At 48.9% G+C, this 24,830-nt stretch overlaps 1 protein-coding gene across 3 annotated transcripts in view; it reads left to right on the top strand.

Annotated features, from left to right (window-relative positions):
• Positions 1–856: 856 nt before the first annotated feature.
• Positions 857–24,830, top strand: part of UXS1 (UDP-glucuronate decarboxylase 1) — a 119,087-nt gene continuing 95,113 nt past the window's right edge. The window contains exon 1 of one of the 3 annotated variants that reach the window (XM_081100718.1): positions 857–1,046. Coding sequence is in view for 2 of the 3 variants with exons in the window: in XM_081100716.1 (XP_080956842.1) it covers positions 953–1,046 (94 nt within the window). In the remaining variant the exon portion in view is untranslated. The remainder of the gene's footprint in view (positions 1,047–24,830) is intronic. The other 2 variants (XM_081100716.1, XM_081100717.1) reach the window with 2 other exon arrangements.

Here is a 24,830-nt window from a genome sequence, read left to right as displayed (position 1 = left end):
ACACATGACATGCCAGCGTTTTTCTTTATGCAGATTCAGCGTGATTTCATCCTGTCTTTCCCTGGTTTGTCCTAATTGCACCCCTAACATTACTTTTTTTAAAATAGATTTTTATTGATTTCAGAGAGGAAGGGTGAGGGAGAGATGGAAACATCAATGATGAGAGAGAATAATTGATGGACTGCCTCCTGAACGCCCCCTACTGGGGATTGTGCCCTTGACGGGAATGGAACCTAGGACCCTTCAGTCTGCAGGCTGACACTATCCACTGAGCCAAACCAGCTAGGGCTAGCATTACTTTTTTTAATAATAATAAACCCTTTATTTTTAAAAGGACATCCAGTTGATCATAGCATAGAAAAATGCACGGGGTTTTGACTTCAGCAATGTTTTAGAGATTCATAATTTTCTCTGCTGCTACTGTAACTAAAAAAGCCAACAAAACAGCCCAGAGAACTGGTCAACTTTCTTAGGGAAAGCCTTCAAAGAACTTCAAAAAGACACGGCCAAATTTAGCACAAATATTTCTTTTCATCGCAACTTTTGACTGCCCACCACGTGCCACCAGGTGGGTTGGGTTCGGAAACCTAGTGACCGCGGTGCCGCCCTCAGCCTGGAGACTCACCTCTCGCGTCCCGGCGCCAGCAGCCACTCCGGGAAAACACGCCCGCAGGCGCATGCGCGCGCCCGCCCCTCCCAGCTACATTCTTCGAAAACCGAGGCGCCGCTGCCGCAGTGCGCCTGCGGGGCGAGGAGGCGGCGGGGAGGGAGTTTGGAGGGCGGGACGGGGGCGGGGTCGCGCGTGCGCAGTGGTTCTTCCAGGAGGAAACCCGGCGCGCGGAGGCGGGGCCTCGCGGGCGGCCGGGGCGGGGCTCTGTGGGCCGCTGTTGCCGCCGCGCATTGTGCAGCAGGCGCCCCCGCGGCAGGGCCCTGGACCGGCGGGTTCCCGGGGATGGTGAGCAAGACGCTCGTGCGCCTCGTGTCTGCCGTCAACCGCAGGAGGATGAAGCTGCTGCTGGGCATCGCGCTGCTCGCCTACGTCGCCTGTGAGTGAGCGCCGGCGGCCGGCGGGGAAGCCTCATTCATTCCTGGGCGCCTGGCGGCGGGCGAGGGTCGGCGGGCTGTGTGCAGCCCCGGGGGTGGCCCTGCAGCCCGGTCTCCCTCCCTGGGGGGCCTGCCTTCCTGCTCCCACCCTTTTCCGGGGGCTTCGGACTCTCGCTCTTGACATTTTTGCGGCAACGCTGCCGGCCAACTTGGGCGAAGACCCTCGACCGGTTAGGCCCGGCGCGGAGACCGGGCGGCCCGGCGGAGAGGCCCTTGCCCCGGAGCGCAGTGACCGGGGCCCCGCGCGGCCGCATTCCTGGGCCAGCCCCGCGCACCCCGGCCCCAGCCCATTGCCCCGGATTCCCGCTCCCCGACGCGCGGGACTGCTGGCCACGTCGCCCCAGGGGCCGCCGGCGAGACCGGAGCGTGCCGCGCCGGGACGCCCGGGTTCGCGCGCCGCCGTGCCGTGCCGGTTCAGTGGGATACAAACACTGTTGCTGTTGGCACGGACGCGTTGCGACTGTTTGCTCCACAGGAAAGTTACTCCGCATTTAGCTGTCGGGGAGCCAAGTGTGCGGGCCCCGCCGGCGGCCGGCGGCAGCTCCCCGGTGTGCGGGCGCGCGGTTCCGGGGCGCGGCGCTGGGCTCTCCTGGCCGCCCTGGCCCAGCCGGCAGGCGCTTCCTTGTGTGCGGTTCTTGTCGCTGTCATCACTCAGGGTCGCACCCGAGACAGGGCAGGTGTTGATCCCTGTGTCTTCCTAGAGGCTGAAACCGTTTTTCGGTTTTGTTTTTTAATTTAAGATCAGTTCGGTGGGAGCATATTTTAATTGTTGCTCTTAGTACTTTATCAAGTACCAAAAGTGGGCCAGAAATGCCTCCCAGTGTGAGTTCCGTTTGACTCCTGGCCACCAGACACACTGAAATGAACCACCTGCTAACCAGCGAGTTTCCCAGCTCTGGTTCTGGAGGTGAGAGGGGACTCCAGAAAGTGACCTAGGGTGAGCTCTGGGAAGACCCAGCCTGTCTAGTGGAGCCCAGCTGTGCGGGAGGTGGAGCTCAGGACGCTCCCGCAAGGGCTTCTGGTTGCTAGGCAAGGAGGGTGTTAGATGTGGTAGTTCGCCAGGGAGGAAGCGTGTGGACAATTTTAAGAAAGCTAGGACCCAAGGGAAAGACCACTTAAAGTTGCATAATTATTGTTTTGACAACAATAATAATAATACCAACATTTGCTTAGGGCTTACGGTGTATGTGCAGGCATGAGTCTCTTTCTTTGTCTCACTTAATTATATTGGGAAGTAGGTACATAATTATTCCCATTTTAGAAGTGAGGAAATTAAGGCCAAGATCAATTAGGAAAATTTGTGGATGGTCACACAGATGATAAGCTATGGAGAGCCAAGTTTTGAACCTGGAAAGGCCCAGGAGCTGGGGCCTAGAGCCTGACAGACAGGCTCCTGTTCATTATGGGGGTTTCCAATGTTACACAGCAGGGTTTTAGAATTTAATAGGGAAGGGGATCCAGGAGAGGCACCATCATTCAACCAGGAAATCCTACCAACTCCTTACTGTGCTTGGCACCAAGGGACACGGAGGAGGGCAGGACACCTAGGCTTTGCAGTCATGGAGTCCAGGGCAGTGGGCCTCAGACTCCAGTGTGCATCTGAGTAGTCGGGAAGGTTTGCAAAACACGAGTTGCTGCCTCCTTCCTCAAGTTCCTGATTCTATAGGTCTGGGGTGTGGCCTGAAAATTTGCATTTCTTTTTTTTTTTTAAATATATTTTATGGATTTTTTTACAGAGAAGAAAGGAGAGGGATAGAGAGTTAGAAATATCTATGAGAGAGAGAGAAACATTGATCAGCTGCCTCCTGCAGACCCCCCACTGGGGATGTGCCCACAGCCAAGGAACATGTCCTTGACCTGAATCGAACCTGGGACCGTTCAGTCCGCAGGCCCACACTGTCCACTGAGCCAAACCGGTTAGGGCGAAAATTTGCATTTCTAATAGCTTCTCTGGGAAGCCCTGGCTGTGGTTTGGGGACCCACTGAGAACTACTGGCCTAGAAGGTGAGATGGCCATAAATTAGATATAAACTGGTAGAAGGAAAGGAATGCGTAGGAGTTTATGATAGAGACTTTTGAGTCAGAGCAACCAAGGGGGTGTTTGTTTCACTGAGGAATTGAGGCTTGAGCTGAAGGATATGTAGGAATGAATAGGGAGGTGAAGAAGGGAATGTGTTCCAGAAGAAACAGCATGTGCAGAGGTCCTGTGGCAGCCAAGAGCAGGGAGTGTTCTGGGAATGTAAAACAGGGTAGTGGCTTTGGCGTGTGAAAATGAAGTGTAGCGATGAGGCTGACCCACCAGACGGGGGCCTGAGCGGGCAAGCCTGGGAGAGGCCTGTGCCAGCTTAAGAAGTGGTCGAATTTAGCTGTGAGGGGTTTAGGACGAGGGCAGAGGCAGTGGTACTGAAGAGCCGGGATGGTGTAGCTGAGACACTGCAGGAAAAGCATCTCAGGGCTCCTGATAGTGTGAAGGACGCTGAAAAGGTCTTAACAGTGACTTCTGTGATCCTAAGGGTCTGCTTTTCCTTATTAGTAATTTTGCCAGCCCATTATGAGTAAAACCTCACCTGTGGTGACAAAACTGTCCATACTCCCAAATTACACACATTGTTGTCCCTGTAAGCCAGCTCCCTTCTAGAGATGCTCTCCCTGTTCCTCTCTCAGGTCTACTCGTCTCTCTCTCCACCTCCTCTGGCTTTTCCTCCCCTTCCCTCAGTCTTTTGTGCCTCCGGGGGCCCAGGCTCCCTTCTTGCTACCACATAACTCTCTGCCATGCTGAGGGTGGTGAGCATATGCCCACTTGATTGCACTTGCGCTCTTTTCCATGCTCATGTTTATTAATAACTTACCAGCCCTTGAGGACAGGGATTGTGTCTTACAGGTTTCAGCCCTTGTGGCATTTAGATCAGTGCTGTAGGTCACTGGAAGAGCGCTGAGGTGTGACTGTTTGAAAAACCTGGTCCACGTACTAGATAGCTCTCTTGACAGAGACTCAGCTCCAGTCACCTTTTTCTTTTCCTTTTTTTAAACATGCACATAGTTTAAAAAGTCTATAATAGCCTCTACAGGCGTTAGGCAAAACAGAGTTCCCTGCCACTACTTTCCCCTCCGCAGAGGCAAGCGTTGGCTTCTAGCCGATTATTTTGGTATTTCTCTTTGTGCCATGGAATGCTTTGCCTCTTGAGTTTTCATTTGTAAATATTTATTACGTAGTGACTTTCTTTTTTGAAAGGTGATTGTTTACTCTCTTTTTCTGTGCCCCCATGCTCATTGCCCCCTCCCCCCCTTCCCCATGTAGGTGTGGTGGGATTTTGGGGAGATCTACATTTAATATTCGTGTGTGTGACTGAAAGCCATTCAGAGTGAGTCATGCTGAACATTACTTTTTGCTTTCCTTGGAGCCAATGGTTTTTGGTGTTTTTTTAAATTACTTTGCATTTGAGGTGCTACTGCTGCTTCACCTCCAAACGCTCTGTTGGTTGCTGTGTCTTCCTGCAGGATGCGCAGAAGCAGCAGGGCCTCTTCCTACAGAAGGGCCCCAGCCTTCAGACGCGCTCTGCCCATCGCACATTTCCTGTCTCCTGACTTCCTTTTCCGTATGTCACACTGCACAGATATGCTCAGGATGAGCTTTTGGAGACATAATTCTAGAAAAGGGTTCCTTCAGGATTTTACAGGCATTTTCCATTCCTTTCCCGGCTTCTCGTGTTGAGGAGGAGTGTCAGGCCAGTCCCTTTCTGGGATTTGCATGTTTTTTGGAGGACTGCAGGATCTTTTTCTCCATCACCACGTATTTCCAGATCTCCGACCCCTGGCCTTTCCTCACTCCTGGAGTTTGGTGGCCTCTTGGAATCACCGTGCCAGGGCTGGGTGGTGCCGTGCCCACTTCACTTGTGGGCCCAGCAGCTGGGAAGGCTAGTTTCTCCAGCGTTCCAGGTGACAGTGCTCAGTGTGCGGAGCCCCTCGCCCCACTCCCTAGTGTGCAATCCACCCAAAGAATCCCTCTCTTGTTCTGAGCCTCTGCGGGTCCTGGGCTGGTTGTCGCAGCAGCTAGGCAGAGCCTGCCTGACAGCCCCGCCGTGGCCTCCTGGGTGCCTCGCACACAGGGCGCTGGGTACTTGGAGCAGTCTAGAAACTCGGTTCTTCAGTCCTGGAAGTTTTCTTGAATTACTCTGGTTATTTCCTTCCCTCCATTTTATCTTTCTGGGATGTTATTGTGCTGATGCAGATTTGCCTGGTCTAGTCCTTTAATTTCCAATTTTTTTCCTTTTAAGAAAAGTTTTGCTCCGTTTTTAAGAAACGTCCTTATCTTTGTACTCTAACTCTTCTAGTGATTGAAAATTTTTGCTATCATCTTTCACTTAGAGTTCTTTTATGTTTTCTGAATTTTTTAAAAAACTGAATGTCTTTGTTTTCTCTTAGTTTTTTAAAAAAACTAAATGTCTTTGTGGTTGTATTCTCTTTGTGATGGTTTTGTTTGTTCAGTTTTCTTCTCACTGAAGTTTCTTTCTTTCTCCCAGGTCGCTTCTCCCTTTCTTGTTCCAGGCTTTCCTCAGCTTTCTGGTTTCCCGAGGTGTCTGCTAGTGTTTGAGCCGAGGACTCGGTTGGATGGGGAGCCCTGAGCTGCCCCTGGACTGTAAGCTGTGTCACTAGAACTGGCAGAGCCTCCCAGCCTGCGAGCCATGGGACGGTCCTCTGAGCTGTGGTGACGAGGCTCCCCCAGGCCCTGCAGAACAGGGAGGCCTGGCTGCCTGCCGTGTGGGAGCCCTCTCCAGTTGGACGTGGGCTCCCCAGTCTGAGACCTCCTAGTCTGCCCTTTCCTGAGATGGAAATGCCTATCTTCTGCCGAAGCAGCCATGTTGCAGTTTAGACAGATTTGAAAGTTAAATTTTCTGTCTTAGCTGCATTGTCACCCCATGTCCAAGTGCACCAGGCATAATCATTCTCAACTCTGTCAAAGCAGCGATTTTCAACCTTTTCCCTCTCATGGCACATGTCAACGAATTACTAAAATTCTGTGGCACACCAAAAAATAACATTTGTTGCAGATCTGATGGGGGAAAAAGTATAATTTTGATTCATTCGCACTGGACAGCTGTTGTTGTATTGGCTTTTGTCATTTTTTTATTTGACATTTTAAGGGAAAAGAGGTCAGTACTCTCTGACTAAATAGTCAGATATTGCATGATTTGAAAAGTCTGTGGCACACGGGCTGAAAATCGCTGTTCTAAGGTATAACTGGGCCTTTCCCACTACTGGTCTCTCATTCTCTTAATTCCTCTGCCTTCAGCGATCCTCTTTCATCTCCCAGCAACAGTTTATTCCCCTCTTCCTGGCCACATAGATTTATACCTTAAGCTAAGTTTATTTTCTGACATTTTAATAGAGTTTAGGAGTCATTATCTTTTTTTTTTTTTCATCTTTACATCTTGGAAACTGGAGTTGTGGTATCTAGTAATATTCATCTAATTTATAGTGTATCATGGATTTGGTTGTAATGACATTGTATTTATGGTACCTTTCTATTATTCTACACATGTCACTGTTATTCCACTGAAATTTTCAGAAAAGGTACAAAATTAAGCCCTGTAAACCATGTAAAAGCATGATTTATGTGTGATAGCTTTGCATTTATGATAATGCGAACTTCTCTGAGTTGGGACTTTTATTGGAGTAGTTTTGCCATCTAATCAGTCTCCTAAATTCACTCAGCAAACATGTCCTGGCTCGCTGCCAGGGGGGCGGTGCACAGCGCGTTAGACACCTGATGCCAGCAGACTCCAGGGAGAACGAGGGGAGAGCAAGCAGACTTAGTGTAACTGGTGTCTCCAGACTCAGCCAGCCTGCAGGCTCGGAGCCTGGCCTTCCCAGCCCTCCTTGGGATCTGGGAGGGCCAACCTGGAAATTGTTTTGAGCCCTCCACATTTTACTTTAAGAATTTCCATATGTATTTTCTACTGACAGAGTAATTCAGCAAACACCCAAGGAATCTTCTGCCTAGCTTTACCAGTTGTATCTTTTTTCCACATTGGTTCTTCTCTGTTTTTATACTTTTTTCGTTGAAATGTTTGCAGACATAATGACACTTCACCTTTACATACTTTAATGTAATCTCCCAAGGCCAAAAGCATTTTCTATATAATCTCATTGCCTTTACCGGTCTCTAAAAATTAACATAAATATCTAATATACAGTCTACATTTGAATTTTCCCCAATTGTACGTAAATGTCTTTTATAGCCTTTTCTGTTTTTGTTTGTTTCTAAATCTAGAATCCAGTTAAAGTTTCCACATTACATTTGGCTGTTATGTCTTTAACTTCCCCTTGTTTTTCATGCCATTTACCTTTTAAAACAAGTCCCGCATTTTGGGTTTATTTATTTCTTATGATTAAATTCAGTTAAACTTTTAAAAAAGCGTTTGTTTGTTTTTAGTTGATTTCAGAGAGAGAGGAAGGGGGGAGAGAGAGACGGGAGAGAAACATTGAGGTGAGAGAAAAACATCGACCAGTTGCCTCCCGCAGGCACCCTGACCGGGAATCGGACCCATAACCTGGGTATGAGCTCTGACTGGGAATTACACCTGTGACCTCTTGCTGTTTAGCTGAGCCACACGGGCCCCGGCTTTCCTGAAGCTTTCTTTATAATGATGCTTGCTGATTTGCGTTACAGCAGAGTTGTCCTGTTGGGTGCTTGGAAGGGCCACTGCATCCCTTCATTTTAAAGGGATGTTTCCCCAGTACACAGTCAGGGTGGTCGTGGGCACATCAGAAACTTCTCTGGTCCTCCAGCCAGTGTGTTCAGTGCCCATTGACAGCCTTTGCCTGCACTGGTTTTCATACTGGGGATTACATATTGCTGATTTTCTCATTTTCTGAATCCTTCTGTTTGTAGACTGGTGTTCTTCTGAAAAGAAAAGAATAACTTGTGCTTCCTCTTCCCTGACTCTATTAGTTTCCTGCGACTGCTGTAACAAGTTGCCACAGACAAGGTGGTGTTAAAACGAGAAATTATCTCCTAGTTCTGGAGGCCACGGTCTGATTGAGGTGTCCATAGGACCATCTCCTCCTCAGGCCCCTTCCAGGCTCCTGCTGTTTAGCTGTGTGTGCATCCTCTGGGTCACAGTGCCCCCTGCTTTTCTGACTGTCACATCTCTCCTTCATCCCTTGTAAGGACACCTGTCACTGGATTTGGGGCCTCCTGAGTGGGTAATCGAGGAGAGTGATTTTCAACCAGTGTGCCTTTAAAACATGCAGTACCTGACTATTTAGTTAGGGACACTGATCTCTTTTCCTTAGATTGTCAAATTAAAAAAATGACAACAGGCAACACAACAGTAGCCGTCTGGTGTGAAGGAATCAAAATTATACCTATTTTTTGGTCAGGTCTGCAAAAAATACATTTTTTGGTGTGCTGCGAAATTTCGGTAATTAGCTTATGTGCTCCGTGAGATGAAGAAGGTTGAAAATCGCTGATCTGGGGTCATGTTTTTGGTAAGGTCATAGTTCCAGGTTTAGGAATTAGAACTGGGTGTGTGTGGGGACACTGATCAATTACACCCCGCCTTTTTTTGTTGTTAATCCTCACCTGAGGATATTTTTCCATGATTTTTTTTTAGAGAGAGTGGAAGGGATGGGGAGAGACACACAGAGAAACATCAATGTGAGAGGGACACATGGGTTGGTTGCCTCCTGCACATGCGCCAGTTCGAGCCTGCAACTGAGATATGTGCCCTTGACTGGAGTCGAAGCCGGGACCCTTCATTCCATGGGCTGTTGCTCTCTTCACTGAGCCAAACCAGCTAGGACCCGTCCCCCCCTTGCCCCCCTACACACACACCTTTAAAAAATTAAAAGAATAAAATCCTCACCCAAGGATATTTCCATTGATTTTCAGAGAGAGTGGAGGGGAGAGGGGAGAGGAGAGAGACAGAAACAGTGATGTGAGAGAGACACCAGGTATGTGCCCTTGACCGGAATTGAACCCACGACATGCCCGCCCGCTCCCCCACCCCCACCCCCACTCTTTTATTTAAATCACTTGGGACTTTTAGTCTTTGAGCACTTACTAGTATCTTCAGATGCTTCAGGCTCATCTTGTTCTTTCCATGCCCCAAACCTGGAATCCACCGTTTGTCCGAGCAGCCCTGATTTTCAGTGCAGAACGTGTTTAAAAATCAGGGTCTGAGTACTAGTGTGTCTTTTGCTACTGAGGGATCATGGCTTCCAGCTCTTCAGAGGACAGAGCCAAGAAATGAAAATATTTTTCCAATCATGAGCTTATGCTGATACCCCCGATTTAAGTCCTAACACAAGTTTTTCTGTTCCCTTCCCTCATTCTGTATTGCTATTTCCTCTCCCCCACAATGAAAATCTTCTGGCAGCAATAAAAATTCATCCTCATTTGCTCTGCACTACCATGCCGCCAAAACCAGTTCAGTTACTACCTCAGTACCACTACCAACAGCAAACTTCAGAAAACTCAGGATTTCTTTTTGTCCTTAGAATGTATCCCACTAAGGATGTGCGGTTTAAAGTATTGTGTTCCAAAGCTACCTGAAATATTTTTTTTATGCCTTAAACAAGTTAGGTTCATTTTAAAAAATATATTTTATTGATTTTTTACAGAGAGGAAGGGAGAGGGATAGAGAGTTAGAAACATCGATGAGAGAGAAACATCGATCAGCTGCCTCCTGCACAGCCCCTACAGGGTATGTGCCCACAACCAAGGTACATGCCCTTGACCGGAATCGAACCTGGGACCCTTCAGTCCGCAGGCCGACACTCTATCCACTGAGCCAAACGGGTTAGGGCGAGGTTCATTTTTTCTGATTGTGTTCAATTTCAAGATTTGCTTTTTTCTTTCTGATTGTTAACAGTGTGTCATCCATTTATAGGCATACCTCATTTTTCGCTTTATTGTGCTTCACATATGTTGTGTTTTTTAAAAACTGAAGGCAAGACCTGCCACAGGAAAAAGATTATGACCTGCTTAATTGTGGTAATTACTTTATGTGGTGGTCTGGAACCAAATCCACAGTACCTCTGAGTTATGCCAGTACATGATTGAAAAGTCAGACTATATCAAAGTTCCAGTCAGACGCCTCTTGCTGCAATCTCTAGTTTCTCCACTCTGTTCCCATTTTTTAAAAAAATATATTTTATTGATTTTTTACAGAGAGGAAGGGAGAGGGATAGAGAGTTAGAAACATCGATCAGCTGCCTCCTGCACACCCCCTACTGGGGATATGCCTGCAACCAAGGTACATGCCCTTGACTGGAATCCAACCTGGGACCCTTCAGTCCCCAGGCCGACACTCTATCCACTGAGCCAAACGGTTAGGGCCTGGCCAGCGTTTTTAAAACCTGATAGGAGTGGCTTTGTTACTCATATGAACCCCTGTCAGTCCTACGTGAGTTTTTGCCAATGAAATGACTTAAGGTGGGGCCTGGACAGCCCCAGGATGGGGCTGGTCACAAGAAAGCCCAACCTGTGCTTGAGACAGTGGGCACTCTCGGCCCCACCCATGGGCCTCCTGGGAGAGGATTGGGTGGAGACAGCGCGTGAAAAACGCACCAACAGAGAGATTTGTTGGGCTTCCCAGTTGGTGAACATGCATGGGGCTGTGAGACGGTGCACCTGGAGAGGGTGTTACTGGTGTTAGGGTTCTTGGGTTCCCCAAGTAGAAATGAAGAGGAAACCCCAGAGAAATCCTGGCAGTTTTATTAGGCTTGTGCATGAACTCGGAGGCAGCACAGAGGAAAGGTCCTCTGGACTGGCTTGGGGGCTGGCTCTGCTTGGCTGCTTTTACAAGCTGGGGACAAACTGGGCTTGCACAAAAAGGCAGGCTTTTTGGAAAAGGCAGGCTTGTGGAATTTTCCATCTCAGGCTTGGTGACTTTCTTTTCCAGCTGCCTGGTAACTACCTTCAAATCTGTTCTGTTGGGCCAAGATGACCCACTGCTCCTTACTGTACCCTAGAAAGGTGGAATAGTGGTCAGACCTTGATAAACTGCATGTGGGTCAGTGGGTAAGCAGTTAGAAGGAGATAACATCAGCCACCTCTGTGTTTTTGAGCGGGGATTGGAGGAGTGGTGACATTTTTGCTGTCAGCTTCTCCCAAGTTCCTTTTGACCACCTGGTTTTAACTTGGCTTCCTGGCCACCTGGTATTTTCCATTTCTGGGCCCAGGTTCCTATGCTGTCTTAAGGGCATGGAAGCCCTAGTCCCTTCTATTCCTGACTTGTATCCTTTACAATATGCCAATGTCTTAATAAACGTTTCCTGAGTTATGTGAGCTGTTCTGGCAAGTTATGGAATCCAAGGAGGGAGTCTGGAAACCCCTGGTGGATAGCTGATTTGTCAGAAGTGTAGGTAGCCCCTGGGACTTGTGATTGGAGTCTGAAGTGTGGCAGTCTTGTAGGGCTGGGCCCTTAACCTGTGGGGTGTGATGCTAACTCCAGGCTGTAGGTGTCATAACTGGATTGAATTATTGGACACCCAGTTGGTGTCTAGAAAGTTGGGAAAGTGGTTGTTGGTGTGAAAAAGCTCACATATTTGGTGTCAGAAGTATTGGGAGAATAGAAACATATTTTAGGATCGGGAAATTTTTATTTTCAACAGCTTTACTATTCCCATGTAGTTTTTAAGAAACTGATCAAGGTATTCATTCAGTGAGAGAAATGAGACCAGAGACTGTGAAGGAATGGGGAGGCCCTCAGATCTGGGAGTTGGTATTCAGGGCATGGATAGGGTTTGGACAGTGAAGGTGAAGGCAAGGATGTTAGCATGACCATAGGCACAGAGGTGACAGGGTGTAAGGAGCATGATCGTTTGGGTCCTTAAAGGTAGAACTTGAAGAGTGACCTGACATAAACTTTATTCAAGAAGGGTAATAAACCTTTGATGAGAACGACTTTGGGTAAGTCGCCTAACTTTGCTGTTTCATGTTTTTGCTTATAAAATGAAAATCCTATGTTCTCATACCTGGTAGGTAGTAATACTTAAAAAGATACTATCACAGCCGAAACCGGTTTGGCTCGGTGGATAGAGCGTCGGCCTGCGGACTGAAAGGTCCCAGGTTCGATTCCGGTCAAGGGCATGTACCTGGGTTGCGGGCACATCCCCAGTAGGAGATGTGCAGGAGGCAGCTGATCGATGTTTCTCTCTCATCGATGTTTCTAACTCTCTATCTCTCTCCCTTCCTCTCTGTAAAAAATCAATAAAAATATATATAAAAAAAATATTATCACAAATTAAAGGAATTTCTTTTAATAGGTGATAGCTTCAGTTGATGAGCCACCTGGGAAGAAAGGCGATTCCAGGTGTGGGTGTCATAAAGTAGCCTGTTCTCAGGCAGGGAGGGTGCAGGAGTGGGAGCTTCTCAGAGGATGGGCCGAGGTTTTCCTTATCCCCCTTCATTTGGAAGGGCAAGAACGGAATTTCAAGGTAGTCACTCCATCAGTTTGACTTCTTGGTTCAGCTTTTCTATTGCTCTAAAGAAGTGAACTAAAACAAGAGAAAACGCTCGAGCGCCGTTATAGTAGTCTTTTTCAGAATGAGTCCGAATTTCCCAGAAAATGAAAACCATATTTTTGTGTGGTGGGATTGGGGGATTTTATTCTTAGTATCTTTGAACATATGTACAGTACTTTCAGAAACTGAAAACAGAACATGCTGGTCCTAGGTTGGCATTCAGTGGACATAATATTGGACGACTGGTGTGGCTAATGGGGAGATAGCCCGGTGGGCCCCGATCAGTTGTCTGTCTTGAAGACCCCACAGGCCCAGTACCCCAGCTTGGATGGTTGGAAGGCTCATGCCTCAGGCCCAGCGGTAGCACCCTGTCTAGTCCAGGGTGCTGAGTCTGCAGGGCCCTGTCTTTCCAAGTGGGAGTGCTTTGTCCCTCCACCTGCTATAGCACCGGTACCTGTCACAAGTACCTGTGTACCCACCTGGCTCACAGGCCTGTTCCCATCTTGCTATCTCCCTCCACCATGCCTGCACAGCTGACTACCTCCCCCAGAGGCCTCCCAAAGCACCTGTCCCCCTCATTTCCAACCCCCTTGCACCTGCCCACTTACAGTCACCTTTCCCCTCCTCACACTCCCACCTGTTCTTTCTCATACCCCACCTCACCTGTAACCCAGGCCCTCACTTTCCGTACTTTCCACTCACTTCCCCTCCTCCACCTTCTCCTTTTGCTCTCACACCTTTCTTGCAGGAGCACCTCAACCTTTACCTGCTCTGATACCTTCCCCTTCCATCTCCTCCCATTTCCCGCTCCTTCTCTTTCACTCCCTCCCCATGCACACACACTCCACCCATCCTCCTCACCTGCTCCTTCGACTTTCCTCTCTTGCACGCACCCCCTCTGCACTTGCCCCCTCATTCTCGTCCCCCTGTCCTTGCACTCTCTTGGACTCTGCCATTTCTGGTAATAGCTGTGGACAGAAGGCTGGCATTTTCCAGGCCTGATGTACAGTCAGCCATTGCACGTAATTCTGTCTCTGTGGATGGCCAGGCCAGAGGTGGGGCACCGGCCCAGAGTGCTCAGTGCCCTGGTCACTCGTGTGGTATGCTGTGGATGGGTCCCTCGGTCTAGGTGGGGACTCTGGTTCGGTGATGGCTTTCCTAGATCCCTCCCACACCACCTCCCCTCTCCCTTTAAATAGGAAATGAAAAGGCAGACTTAAAACATTGTTTAAAAGCTCCCATTTAAAAAGTATGAAATAATTGGAAATAGGAGAATAATGTTCCCGATATGAAAAAACTAGATAGTAAAGTGTAGAGAAGATACCAGTAAAATCACAATCCTCATAATTTTAGCACATTACAATTCCTTCCCCTACGGAAATAGCGCTGTCTCCTAATTTAGTGAGATCTTTCTTTTTGGCCCTTAGTCATCCTATCTAATAATCCTATATAATAAAAGGCTAATATGTAAATTGTCCCCTCGACTGGGGGTTCGACCAGGGGGCGGGGCCGGCCAGCCAACCACCTGCGGCCCCTCCCCCTGGCCAGCCCTGTCCCTGATCGTCCCGCCCATCCGGGGCAGGGCTGGCCCAGCCTGATTGGCCCCAATTGGGGCGGGCTGGCTGAACCCCACCCGTGTACCCGGCCTCTAGTGTTTTTATAATTTCTTTCACATTGGTTTGGTACATGTGTTGTGAAGTTTATTTCTGTTTCTTTTGTTGTTGTTAATCCTCACCTGAGGATATTTTTCCATTGATTTTTAGGGAAAGTAGAAAAGAGAGGAAAAGACAGAGAGAAATATCTATGTGAGAGAAACACATCGATTGGTTGCCTCCTGCACCCAGGCTGGGGAGGAGCCTGCAACCAAGATACATGCCCTTGATCAGAATCGAACTCGGGACCATTTGGTCCACAGGCCAACGTTCTGTCCACTGAGCCAAACCAGCTAGGGCTGTGAAGTTCATTTCTATCAAGTTTCTTTTTAGCATTCTAAATAAAGATCTAATAGCATATATTATGAACAAAACTTTTCAACTGCAAACTGCAAAATTAACCCCAAAGTTGTATTCCTTTTTAAAAAGATTTTCCTTTGCCTTTTGCACGAATTCTTATATGTACATATTTTTTCCCATATTGTTTTTAATCATAATGTCCTACTTTCCCCAAAAAAGTTAATATAACTTTGCATGTTATGTCCTAGCTTCACATTCTGGGTTTGGCTACGTGGTAGCTTCTCCCTGTGCTTAGAAGCTGTGGTGAGGAGCCTGGATTTACTTTTTCTTCTTAGCTAGCGTGGTTGTTTTTTTTTCTACTTTCCTCCTGACTTGTTTTGCCTTAGGCATTCAAAGATAGACTCACCCACCAGTATCAAACTGAGTTGACGGGGTTCATGGAAGTAGCTGTAAAGGAAGTGTTTGCAGCGAAGCTGTTGCTGTCAGTGGCTTCCAGCAGATTCATGGACTGGGCAGAGCAGATGTGTGCTGAGGGGCCTGCTCCGTGCTGGGGGCAGGCAGCACACTGCCTCCGGCCTCTGCTCGCCCCAGGGTGGCAGTGTCCCTGCGTCTGCACAGAGGTCTGAGATGAGGTAGGAAAGCCCCCGCTTCCATCACTCTGGGCAGCAGCCCCCCTTGATGCTGGAAAGTCTGAGAACGGGTTTCCTCTCTGGTTGCTCTTTTTCTTTCACGAATCTGTTCTTTTCATCAGAAAACTAGGAGATGCATTCATTTCTATGACAGAAAATATTGCCACATTTCCTTATGTTAAGTCTTTACATGTTGAAGTGGAAAAATGCAAAAGAACTAATTAATAATGTAGCAACTCTTTCTGCTGTATCAGGCCAGGCATCTGTTGCTATTTGTGAAATTGCATGGGGAGGAGGGGAAAGGAGAAGGGAGAGTCTTCCTCTTGTCATTTGTATTTGTCTCTAGTAATCTGAAGACTCAAAGTGCATTTTACGTTCTGTATCTCAAGAGGTCTCTGGCATTTTTTTAAAATACATTTTTATTGAATTGATTTCAGAGGGAAAGAGAGAGGGAGAGAGAGATAGAAACATCAATGATGAGAGAGAATCATCGATCGGCTGCCTTCTCCATGCCCCCACAACCTGGGTATGTGCCCTTGACCAGAATCGAACCTGGGACCCTTCATTCTGCAGGCTGACGCTTTATCCACCAAGCCAAACCGGCTAGGGCTGGCATTTTTCTTTCTATCTCTTTTGACTCATGTCTCCAAATTTGATGGTGTTCAGTATTTCAGGTTAAGAGCCTTTGGAATGTTTACTTAAATTGTAATGCTGTGCAGTAGAATCTTGAGACTATCTTTGAGTGGAACCTGTTTACAAATTCACTGGTGTCCTGCTGGGAGGAGGCAGCGTGATTTTCTCCAGTGAAGGTGTGAGGACAGAGGTATCTTCATTCTGGCTGTAAGAGGCCGTCTCATAATTGTCATGTGCATAAGGTAGATCACATAGGTAGCTTTCTTCTGCACCATAACTGCCTCTGAGTACTGAGTGGAGTTGAAGAACATGGAAACCAAGATATTTGGTGGTTAAGGGTAGTTTACAGTTTGGATAATAAGGTACCACGGGTGTTGATATTTTATGTCTTCTGGGGGCTTAATTATAATTCATAATTTCAACATCCAAACAATATGGAAACATTTGGAAGATCCCTCTCTCTCCTCTTCCCCCTTCCAGCTAACCCCGTTCTCTTCCCGTTGGTCTCTGGTGGACACTAGTCTGTATGTATGAACCACTAGATAGTTTCCTTTGCATTAGGTGTTTATAAAGTATATTTAGGTTCTTTAAAAAGGTAAATGGTTTTATATCTTTGATTGTTCTGTGATTTGCTTTTTCACTTCGCATGTGGAGATAGTCTTTGAATGCAGAGATCTACCTCATTCACCTAACTGGTTGCATGGAACTCAGTGGTAGATGGTATCACTTCATGTCCAGTTGAGAGGCAGGCTCTGCCTAGGAGAGGGCTCCCAGTGGGAGAGTTCTTTTCCTCAAACTGTTGTTTTTACAGCTTTCTTGAATAAGAGTGAAACTCCTTAAGGATATAGCTCAATATTTAGAATTTTAAAGCTTTATCTTAAAGGCAGTCTTGGGTTCCCGGGTCGGCTCTGTGGGCGTTTTGTTGTGATTTTCATCCTTTGGCCGTGTTTGTCATCTTGCAGAGTATGTACCGGTGAAGGGACTGGGACCCTGACCTTGGTGTGGAGGCAGAGACAAGCAGGTGGAGGCTTTGCGGTGGTACTGAGGAAGGGCCAGAGAGGGCACCTGAGGGGGGGCAAGGCCCACGTTGGCGGGCAATAGAACTGAGCCACCCAACTGGGAGAGGTGGGGGAAGGGCCTATATGGAAAGGGGAGGAGCAGGAGCAGGGTTTGAATTTGGAGCATGGGAGGTACACTCAGACATCAGGTGGGGTTTAGTGCTGGGAAGACTATGGGGGGCAGTGAGTCAGGGAGATGAGGCTCAAGGGGCAGCAGGAAGCACCTGGGGGTGTTGAGGAGAGAAAGTCGGATACCGTGGAGATGCCAGGCTTTGGAACACAGTCCCAGCTCCTAAGCATGCCCAACCCATCTCCCAGGCATCAGCCTGAGCAGACTTTATATCAGCACCGCCATGCTTCCCATTAGAGATGGACCGTCAGTGGTCAGTTGCTGGTGATCTCATAATCAGGAAGCACAAATAGGATAGAAGAAGCCCCACGGCATTCAGTGGGTTGAGAAGGCTGGGTGGGGATGGGTGCTCAGAGCTGTGGTGTCCGCTTACTGCAGGTGATGGAGGCGTGGAAACAGGTGAGGGGGGTTGGGGTGAGGAGAGTGTGCTCCATGGGACCCCCATATATATTCCAGAACTTCCATGTGTGTACACACACACACACACACACACACAAACTTTTTAACCTCATCCTTTTAAATTTTCTACCTTTGTTTTATAATGAACATAATACAGTGGTACATCCTACTAATAAAAGAGAAACATGGTAATTAGCGTACGACCGCTACCCTTCCCATTGGCTAATCAGGGCAATATGCAAATTAACTGCCAGCCAAGATGGCGGCCGGCAGCCAGGCAGCTTAAAGCAAACATGAGGCTTGCTTGCTTCAGTGATGGAGGACTCCAACGTTCCCCGCTTGCCGCTGCAGGCCTCTGAGCTGCAACTCCAAGCAACTATGTTACAAATATAGAAGCTAAACAAAACCCCAGAAACCTGCTTTAGTCACCGGGCTTCAGCCAGCAGGATCGCAACATTGTTTCAAATACAGAAGGTAAACAAAGGCCAGAAACCTGCTTTCAGCAGTGGAGGCCTAAGAACTGGAGCCAAGCCTCAAAGCTAAAGCTGGCCCAGAATAAAAAAAAAAGAAAAAAAGGAGTGGTTGGGAGCTTCAGTCACCCACCAGCCTGAAAACAGCCCTCAGCCCCTCACCCAGACTGGCCAGGCACATCAGTGGGGACCCCCACCCTGAAGGGTGTGTGACCAGCTGCAAAGAGCCATCATCCCCTCACCCAGGCTGGCCAGGCACCCCAGTGGTGACCCCCACCCTGATCCAGGACACCCTTCAGGGCAAACCAGCCGGCCCCCACCAGTGCACCAGGCCTCTATCCTATATAGTAAAAGGGTAATATGCCTCCCAGCACCGGGATCAGCGGAGCCGCGACGCCTCCTGGCACTGGGATCAGCGTGACAGGGGGCAGCGCCCAAACCCCCTGATCGCCCTACAGCTCTGTGTGTGACAGGGGGCGGGGCCGCAACCTCCCTATCCGCTCTGCTCTGTTCGTGACAGAGGAAGGCTCCCCAACCTCCTGATCAGCTCTGCTCTGTGCCTGATACGGGGGGAGCTCCCCAACCCCCTGATCGACCCTGCTCTGTGCATGACAGGGGGGAGCTCCCCAACCCCCTGATTGACCCTTCTCTGTGCGTGACAGGGTAAGGAGCCCCAACCCCCCTGATGGGCCCTGCTCTGTGCGTGACAGGGGGCAGCGCCCCAACCCCCGGATTGGCCCTGCTCTGTGCGTGACAGGGGGTGGCGCCGCAACCTCCCCATCGACCCTGCCCTGAGTGTGACAGGGGGCGTTGCCCCAACCCCCCAATCGGCCCTACCCTGAGCGTGACTGAGGGTGGAATCACAACCTCCCTATCCGCCCTGCTCTGTGCATGACAGGGGGCGGCACCCCAACTCCCCAATCGGCCCTGCTCTGAGCCCGACCAGGGGCTGCACCTAGGGATTGGGCCTGCCCTCTGCCACCCAGGAGCAGGCCTAAGCCAGCAGGGCGTTATCTCCCGAGGGGTCCCAGACTGCGAGAGGGCACAGGCCGGGCTGAGGGACCCCCCCTCCCCCCGAGTGCACAAATTTTTGTGCACTGGGCCTCTAGTACATATATATGCGGGGTGCATGTGCAAGATTTTTTGATAATTGGAGTAAGGAGTCAAAATACTTTGGATAACTTGGAAATCTTGATCAAGAAAACGACAAGGACAGCAGCTTTCAGGGCACATCGTCTGGTGTGTGAGAGAGAGAACTGCCCACATGGAGATGGGCAGGAATGGGAGGGCAGTGGTAGAGGTGGTTGGGCCCTGCAGTGGCCAGAGCCTGGACGAGGGGCTGGCCCAGGGGTGGGAGGACAGGAGCTGAAGGGACAGTAGAAGGAAGAAGCATAACAGACTGCCAGCTGCCTGGGCAGGAGGGGGAGGGCAGTGCCCAGGGAAGGGGGCATCTAGAAGTGTGTAACTAGAGTGTCTGGAGGGAGCTTATTCTGACATTGTTTTAACTGTTGTTTTAACAAAACATGGTGTGTCTTAGGATTGGAGCACGGGAGAAGAACAAAGGTGGGCTGTGTATGCAGAGGGTCTCAGGTGATAGGTGAATCCTGGAGCGCTTGTGGAAACCCAAATGGCTGGGCCTCACCCTGAGTTTGGTTCAGGAGCCCTGGCAGGACCTGAGAACCTGCATCTCCAACAAGTTCCCAGCTGCTGCTGCTGCCACTGCTGCAAGGACATCCTCTGTGGCTCTGGTTGGAACAGCCATCTTTCCTGCCCTCCTGCAGGGCCCCTGAGGAAGGGAGTTTCTCTTCTCGGGTTTTTTAAACAGGGTGCTGGGTTTTCTTGAGATGGTAGTTGAGTAAACAGTTTAGGATTCCTCAAGCTTTGCTAACTACTGGTTTGAGGGATTTTAATAGGTCCCATATACTTTGCAAGCCATGGTACTGACCTCCCTGGCTGGACAGCCAAATCCACGCCCTTACAGACCTTAAAACTGTACTTCAAACTTTCTTCCTGCGATTTGCAAACATGAAAGTACTAGTAATACAAAAGTATGGAAAGTATATGTCTCACGTCTCCCAGACATTCTGTGAATAAGTACATGTGCATGTGGTTTTAAATTTTAAGCACGTACATACTAGTAGTTTTAAAAAGCAAAAAATTGATTATACTATGTGTATTCTTTTAAGTTTCCCTTGTCACTCAATGTTGACTTTTTTATGTGTAAAGACTTATAAAAAGGATCAGGTGTCACCTACAAAGTCCACAGCTCCTTGCATTTTTAACCACTTTGTAGAACTAGGAACATCTTGGGGCAGGCATTTTTCCCGTGGGAATGTTGGTGTGATTGTATTAGGTAGGTCCTTGTTACTGGAGGCTGCTCGGCTACCCCAAATTGCCTTTGTGTCTGGGACACTTTTCATCCTGTGTCACCACTTAGGACAAACACAGGTTTGGTTGGTTGGGGAGCTCAGGGCTTTGGCTGGGCTCCTTCGGGCTGGGGAGTGGGCCAGGATCCCCTTGAGTGACAGCTCCTCTGGTGGATCATGCTGCCTGCCCTTCTAGCACCTCATTCTTGTAGTGGGAACTGGAGACAGAGAGGTCCCTCCTCCTGCACTTCTCCCTTTCTTATTTGAAGAATTAAAAACAGGGTCCCTGCCTGCTGGTGTGGTTCAGTGGTTGAGTGTTGATCCATGAACCAGGAGGTCACTGGTTAGATTCCCAGTCAGGGCACATGCCCCCAGGCTGGATTCCCAGTAGGGAATGTGCAGGGCAGCTGATCAGTGTTTCTCATCATTGATCCTTCTATCCCTCTCTCCCTCTCCCTTCCTTTCTGGAAAAAAAAAATTACTTTCAAAACAAAGCATACTTACCTGGCAGGGGAGATACCATGATCAGAAGGTAGTTTTCCCAGGGTGAGGCTTGTCCTTTGCACTCCAGATGTGCTGACCCCTGCGAATTCCCCAAATGTGGGAAACGTGACTGTGTAATTTGTGGTAGTGGGGCTCTGCGTTTGCGCTCTCCCCTGATAAAAGTAAAAACAAAACAAATCAGCAGAGCCATGGCCAGTGTGGTCCAGTTGGTTGAGCATCATCCCTTGCACCAAGAGGTGGCCAGTTCAATTCCTGACCAGGGCACATGCCTGGGTTGCAGGCTTGATCTCCATTATGGGGCATGCAGGAGACAGCTGATTGATCTCTCACTGATGTTTTTCTCCCCTCACCCTCTCCCCTCTCTCACTCTCTCAAATCAATAAAAACATATTTTCAAAAGAAAATAATTAAATACAGAATAATATCTTATAATTTGACCTTTCAGATCCATTTAAACAACTTATAATGCTTTTCTTATTACAAGAATAATGCATATTATCTGCTTTGAAAAACATTTCAGTTGTACTACCTAGAGGTTTATCCAGGTGGCTCAAATATTTGCTCTGTTAGGATAATAGAGTTGGCAGTGTTCATCAGAGGTGAGCAGGGGTGCATCTTGAATGTCATGTGCAAGGGGGAAGGCAGGCAGCCTGGTTGGTGAGGACGTAGGATTTCCAAACCAGGACCTTGACCCCGCTTTTAGCCAGGCAGGGAGTCTGCACAGCCGTGCCTTTGTGGAGGAGGGTGCATGTGCCGTTGGCAGTGAGTGCAGCAGGTGGGAGGACTGGAGCCCCATGTCCTGGGCTGATTTGAGGGCTGCCACGGGAACATCTGAACATCAGTAGATTAAAGGTGAGGGCATACCTGTGTTTAGATTTTGGTTAAGTCTTGCTGCTTAACTAACTACTTCAAAACGGTAGTGTACACCAGCAGGCATTTTATAAGCTCATGGATCTCTGGGTAGGAAGCAGAAATGGGGAGGACTGCTCTGTTTTGTGATGTCTGGGACTTTGGTTGGTAAGTCTCAAAACAGGTGGGCCTGGGGGATCCTCTCCTGGTGGCTTCTTCATGGGAAGTGTGGCCCCTGAGGGCGGGCTTGGCTAGGACTGGCTGCCAGAGTGCCTGCTGGCGACCTGTCCAGCCTCAAGGCGGTCAGACTTGCACAGTAGCTCGGGGTTCTGAGAGCCAGTGTTCCAGCAAACCAGGTGGATGTGCCACTGTTTGGATGGGTTTGAAAAGTGCCACCACGGAGGGTCCGCCTTTGTGTAAGAGCATGGTGACTGCACAGGGTGCAGTGAGCACTTGGCAGACAGCTAGGCACAGCTGGGGGGAGGCCTTCTGTTCCCTGAGGGCTCGGAGAGTCTGGAGGAGCAGCCACAGCCACAGCAGGAGTGCAGGCCACGGAGCGCTGCTGGAGCCATCCGGTGCCGTGTTTGTCAGGGTTTCTGTTTTGAAGACTTTCTAAATGAAAGCTGAAGCAAGTAGAAGGTTGGGATTGCTATTCATGCTCCTGCTCCTGAAATGGGGCACCTCTTCAGCATTCAAATAAACTTTGTGCCCCTTCCCCCCCTCCCCCCAGGGATTTCATGAGGTTAATGTTACTCACTTTGAGTCTAGTTTAGAGGACAGGCTTGGAAAAACCAAGATGCCTTTTTTTCTTTGACGTTGGAATCCTGGGCAGGTCACATCGGCCATGGAATGAAGCCTCACATTTGAAGTGTTGGCATGGGCATGGGTGGCCACTCGTGTGATCCTGAGCAAGTCATGCTATTCCTCTTGGCTCCGGTCCTGGCTGTGAAGGTAATGACATGACCTTGTGATTAGAAACTGAGTGTGGCAGGCTCACGTGGTGAGACTGGCATTGCTACACTTCCCAGACGTATGCCTGGCCGTGTCATGAGATTCACCAGGGCTGTGGCCTCTGCCCAGCTGGATGCAGCAGTCAGCGCCACGTTTCAATGAACCTTCCCATTTCAGCCTCAGGGGCCCCTGTCTGCACCTCTGACTAGTGCTGGTTTCCCAGGCCTGTTTCTACTAGCCCTTTAGGCATCGTTGGCCTGCATCACTATGGGTGCCTCGAACCCAGCATGTACTCCTCTCAGTCCATTATTTCTCCCCCCGCCATCCTCCCCCTCTGATGTTGTGTGTTTTTGTTTTGTTTTTTTAAAAATCATCACCCAAGGATATGTTTTTATTGATGTGTAGGGAGGGGGGTGGGCAGTAGAGAGAGAAAGAGAAAAAAAAAACACATTGATGTGAGAGAGAAACATCAATTAGTTGCCTCCTGTATGCGACCAGGGATTGAACCCACAACCTTTTGGTTTATGGACAACACTTCAACCAACTGAGCTCCTGGCCAGGGCCGTCTCCAGCATTCTGATCTCCTGACATCCATGTCACTACCCCACCCTGACCTCTCCCCCACCTGATACACCACCCATCCCCAAGACCAGCTAGCTCTGTCCTCTGCCTTCTTCACTTTAGCCCACCTTCTGCCTTGCCCTTCTGCCCTTCTTCCTGTTGTGCCAAAACCCAGACTGCCAGTTATTACACTCGGATGCTTGCTAGTGCCCAGTAACTGATGTCTTAGAACGCTACAAAAGGTAAGACAGTGATGATCATATTGGATTCATTAATAGAGTCCCCCAGGTGCTTATTAGGAAAACCTTCTTGGCCCAACGTGATCCTGCAGACTCCTCATCCCCTCTGTTCCTTCAGCCTCGTCCTCCCCACACCTCTGTCCAAGTGCATTTCCTTCAGAGCCCAGTAGATGTCCCATCTTCACGGCTCAGTAACCTGCCTCCTCTGCTCCCAGAACTGGTTGACTGCAGCCTTTACTCCTCTGATGTTACTGTGTACAGGTGGCTGGTGACTACTTTCCCCTCAAGGACAAGGGCATTGCACCTCGTCATTCTTTAGGTATCTCTTAAAGCAGGGTTGGCAAGCCGACCCATGGCCAAGTCCAGCCCACCCCTGAGCTGAGAAGGCTGTGACAATTTTTGAATAGTTGAAGAAAAAAATGCTTTTTTTTAAATCCTCACCCTGTTAGGGTCGCCGAAGGAGGAACGCACGAGGCCCAAGTGGTAAGGGATTATGAATTTATTAGGTCATCTGGATACCAGATGGACTGAGCCCCAAAATGGCGCCAGCCCCCAGGGACCGGGAGTCAGAGATTTTAAAGGACTCTAGGTGGGCTTTTTCTGGACGGAGAATTCTCTGGCAGGTCCTGAGGGGAGGATAATGGTCTTTGCAAGTGGAATGTGGTCTAAGCAAGAGGGAATGTCCATTGTGAAGTGGCCTAAAGATCAGTTCCCAGGGGTGGGGGTATCCATTCAATTATCTGATCAGACCTAACACACCCCAGGGCATATTCATTGATTTTTCTTTTTTTTTTTAAAGAGAGAGAGAAAGAAACACTTATCGATTGCCTCTGGGGATCGAATCTGCAACCTGGGTATGTGCCCTGTGTGCCCTGACTGGGAATCTAACCTCTGACCTTTTGGTGTATGGGACGACGCTCCAACTATGGAGCCACACCAGCTAAGGCAGATGCTGTTTTATAACACGAAGCTCAAATGTCAGTGTCCTTGAATACCGTGTGGGAGCACAGCTAGGTGACTTCGAATTAGCTAGGTCTGCCCGCAGCGATGAGGTCGAGCAGTTGCTTCAGACAGGCCTGCAAAGCCTAACATAGTTATGATCTATTCCTTTATAGAAAAAGTTGGCTGACTCCTGCCTTAGAGCAGCGATATGCCTGTCATTTGGGAGAGCTTTTCATTCATTCCTTTTAGCTGATATTTAATGAGCACCTATCATGCATGTGTATCAGTGCCACAGAAAACTATAGTGAGCAGCACGTAACATCTCTGCCACCTGAGCCTACATGTTATTGGAGGGGATCAGACCAGAAACATAGATTCATAGATAAATTGATACATAGCTATATTAGCTGGTGATAAGTGCTATGAAGAAAAAGAAAGCAGGCTAAGTGTGGGTAGGGAGGAAAGAGTGCATGGTGATGGTTGGGGTTTATTACAGGTGGGTTGGTCAGAAGATCTCTTTGGTAGGTAACTTTTGAGCTGAGCTCTGAATGAACCGAGAGGGGTGTGAGTG

The sequence above is a fragment of the Myotis nattereri genome, assembly GCF_964212035.1.
Source record: "Myotis nattereri genome assembly, chromosome: 10".
Taxonomy (NCBI): Eukaryota; Metazoa; Chordata; class Mammalia; order Chiroptera; family Vespertilionidae; genus Myotis; species Myotis nattereri.
The sequence above is the reverse complement of the archived record's forward strand: the minus strand, read 5'-3'. Positions and strand labels throughout refer to the sequence as shown.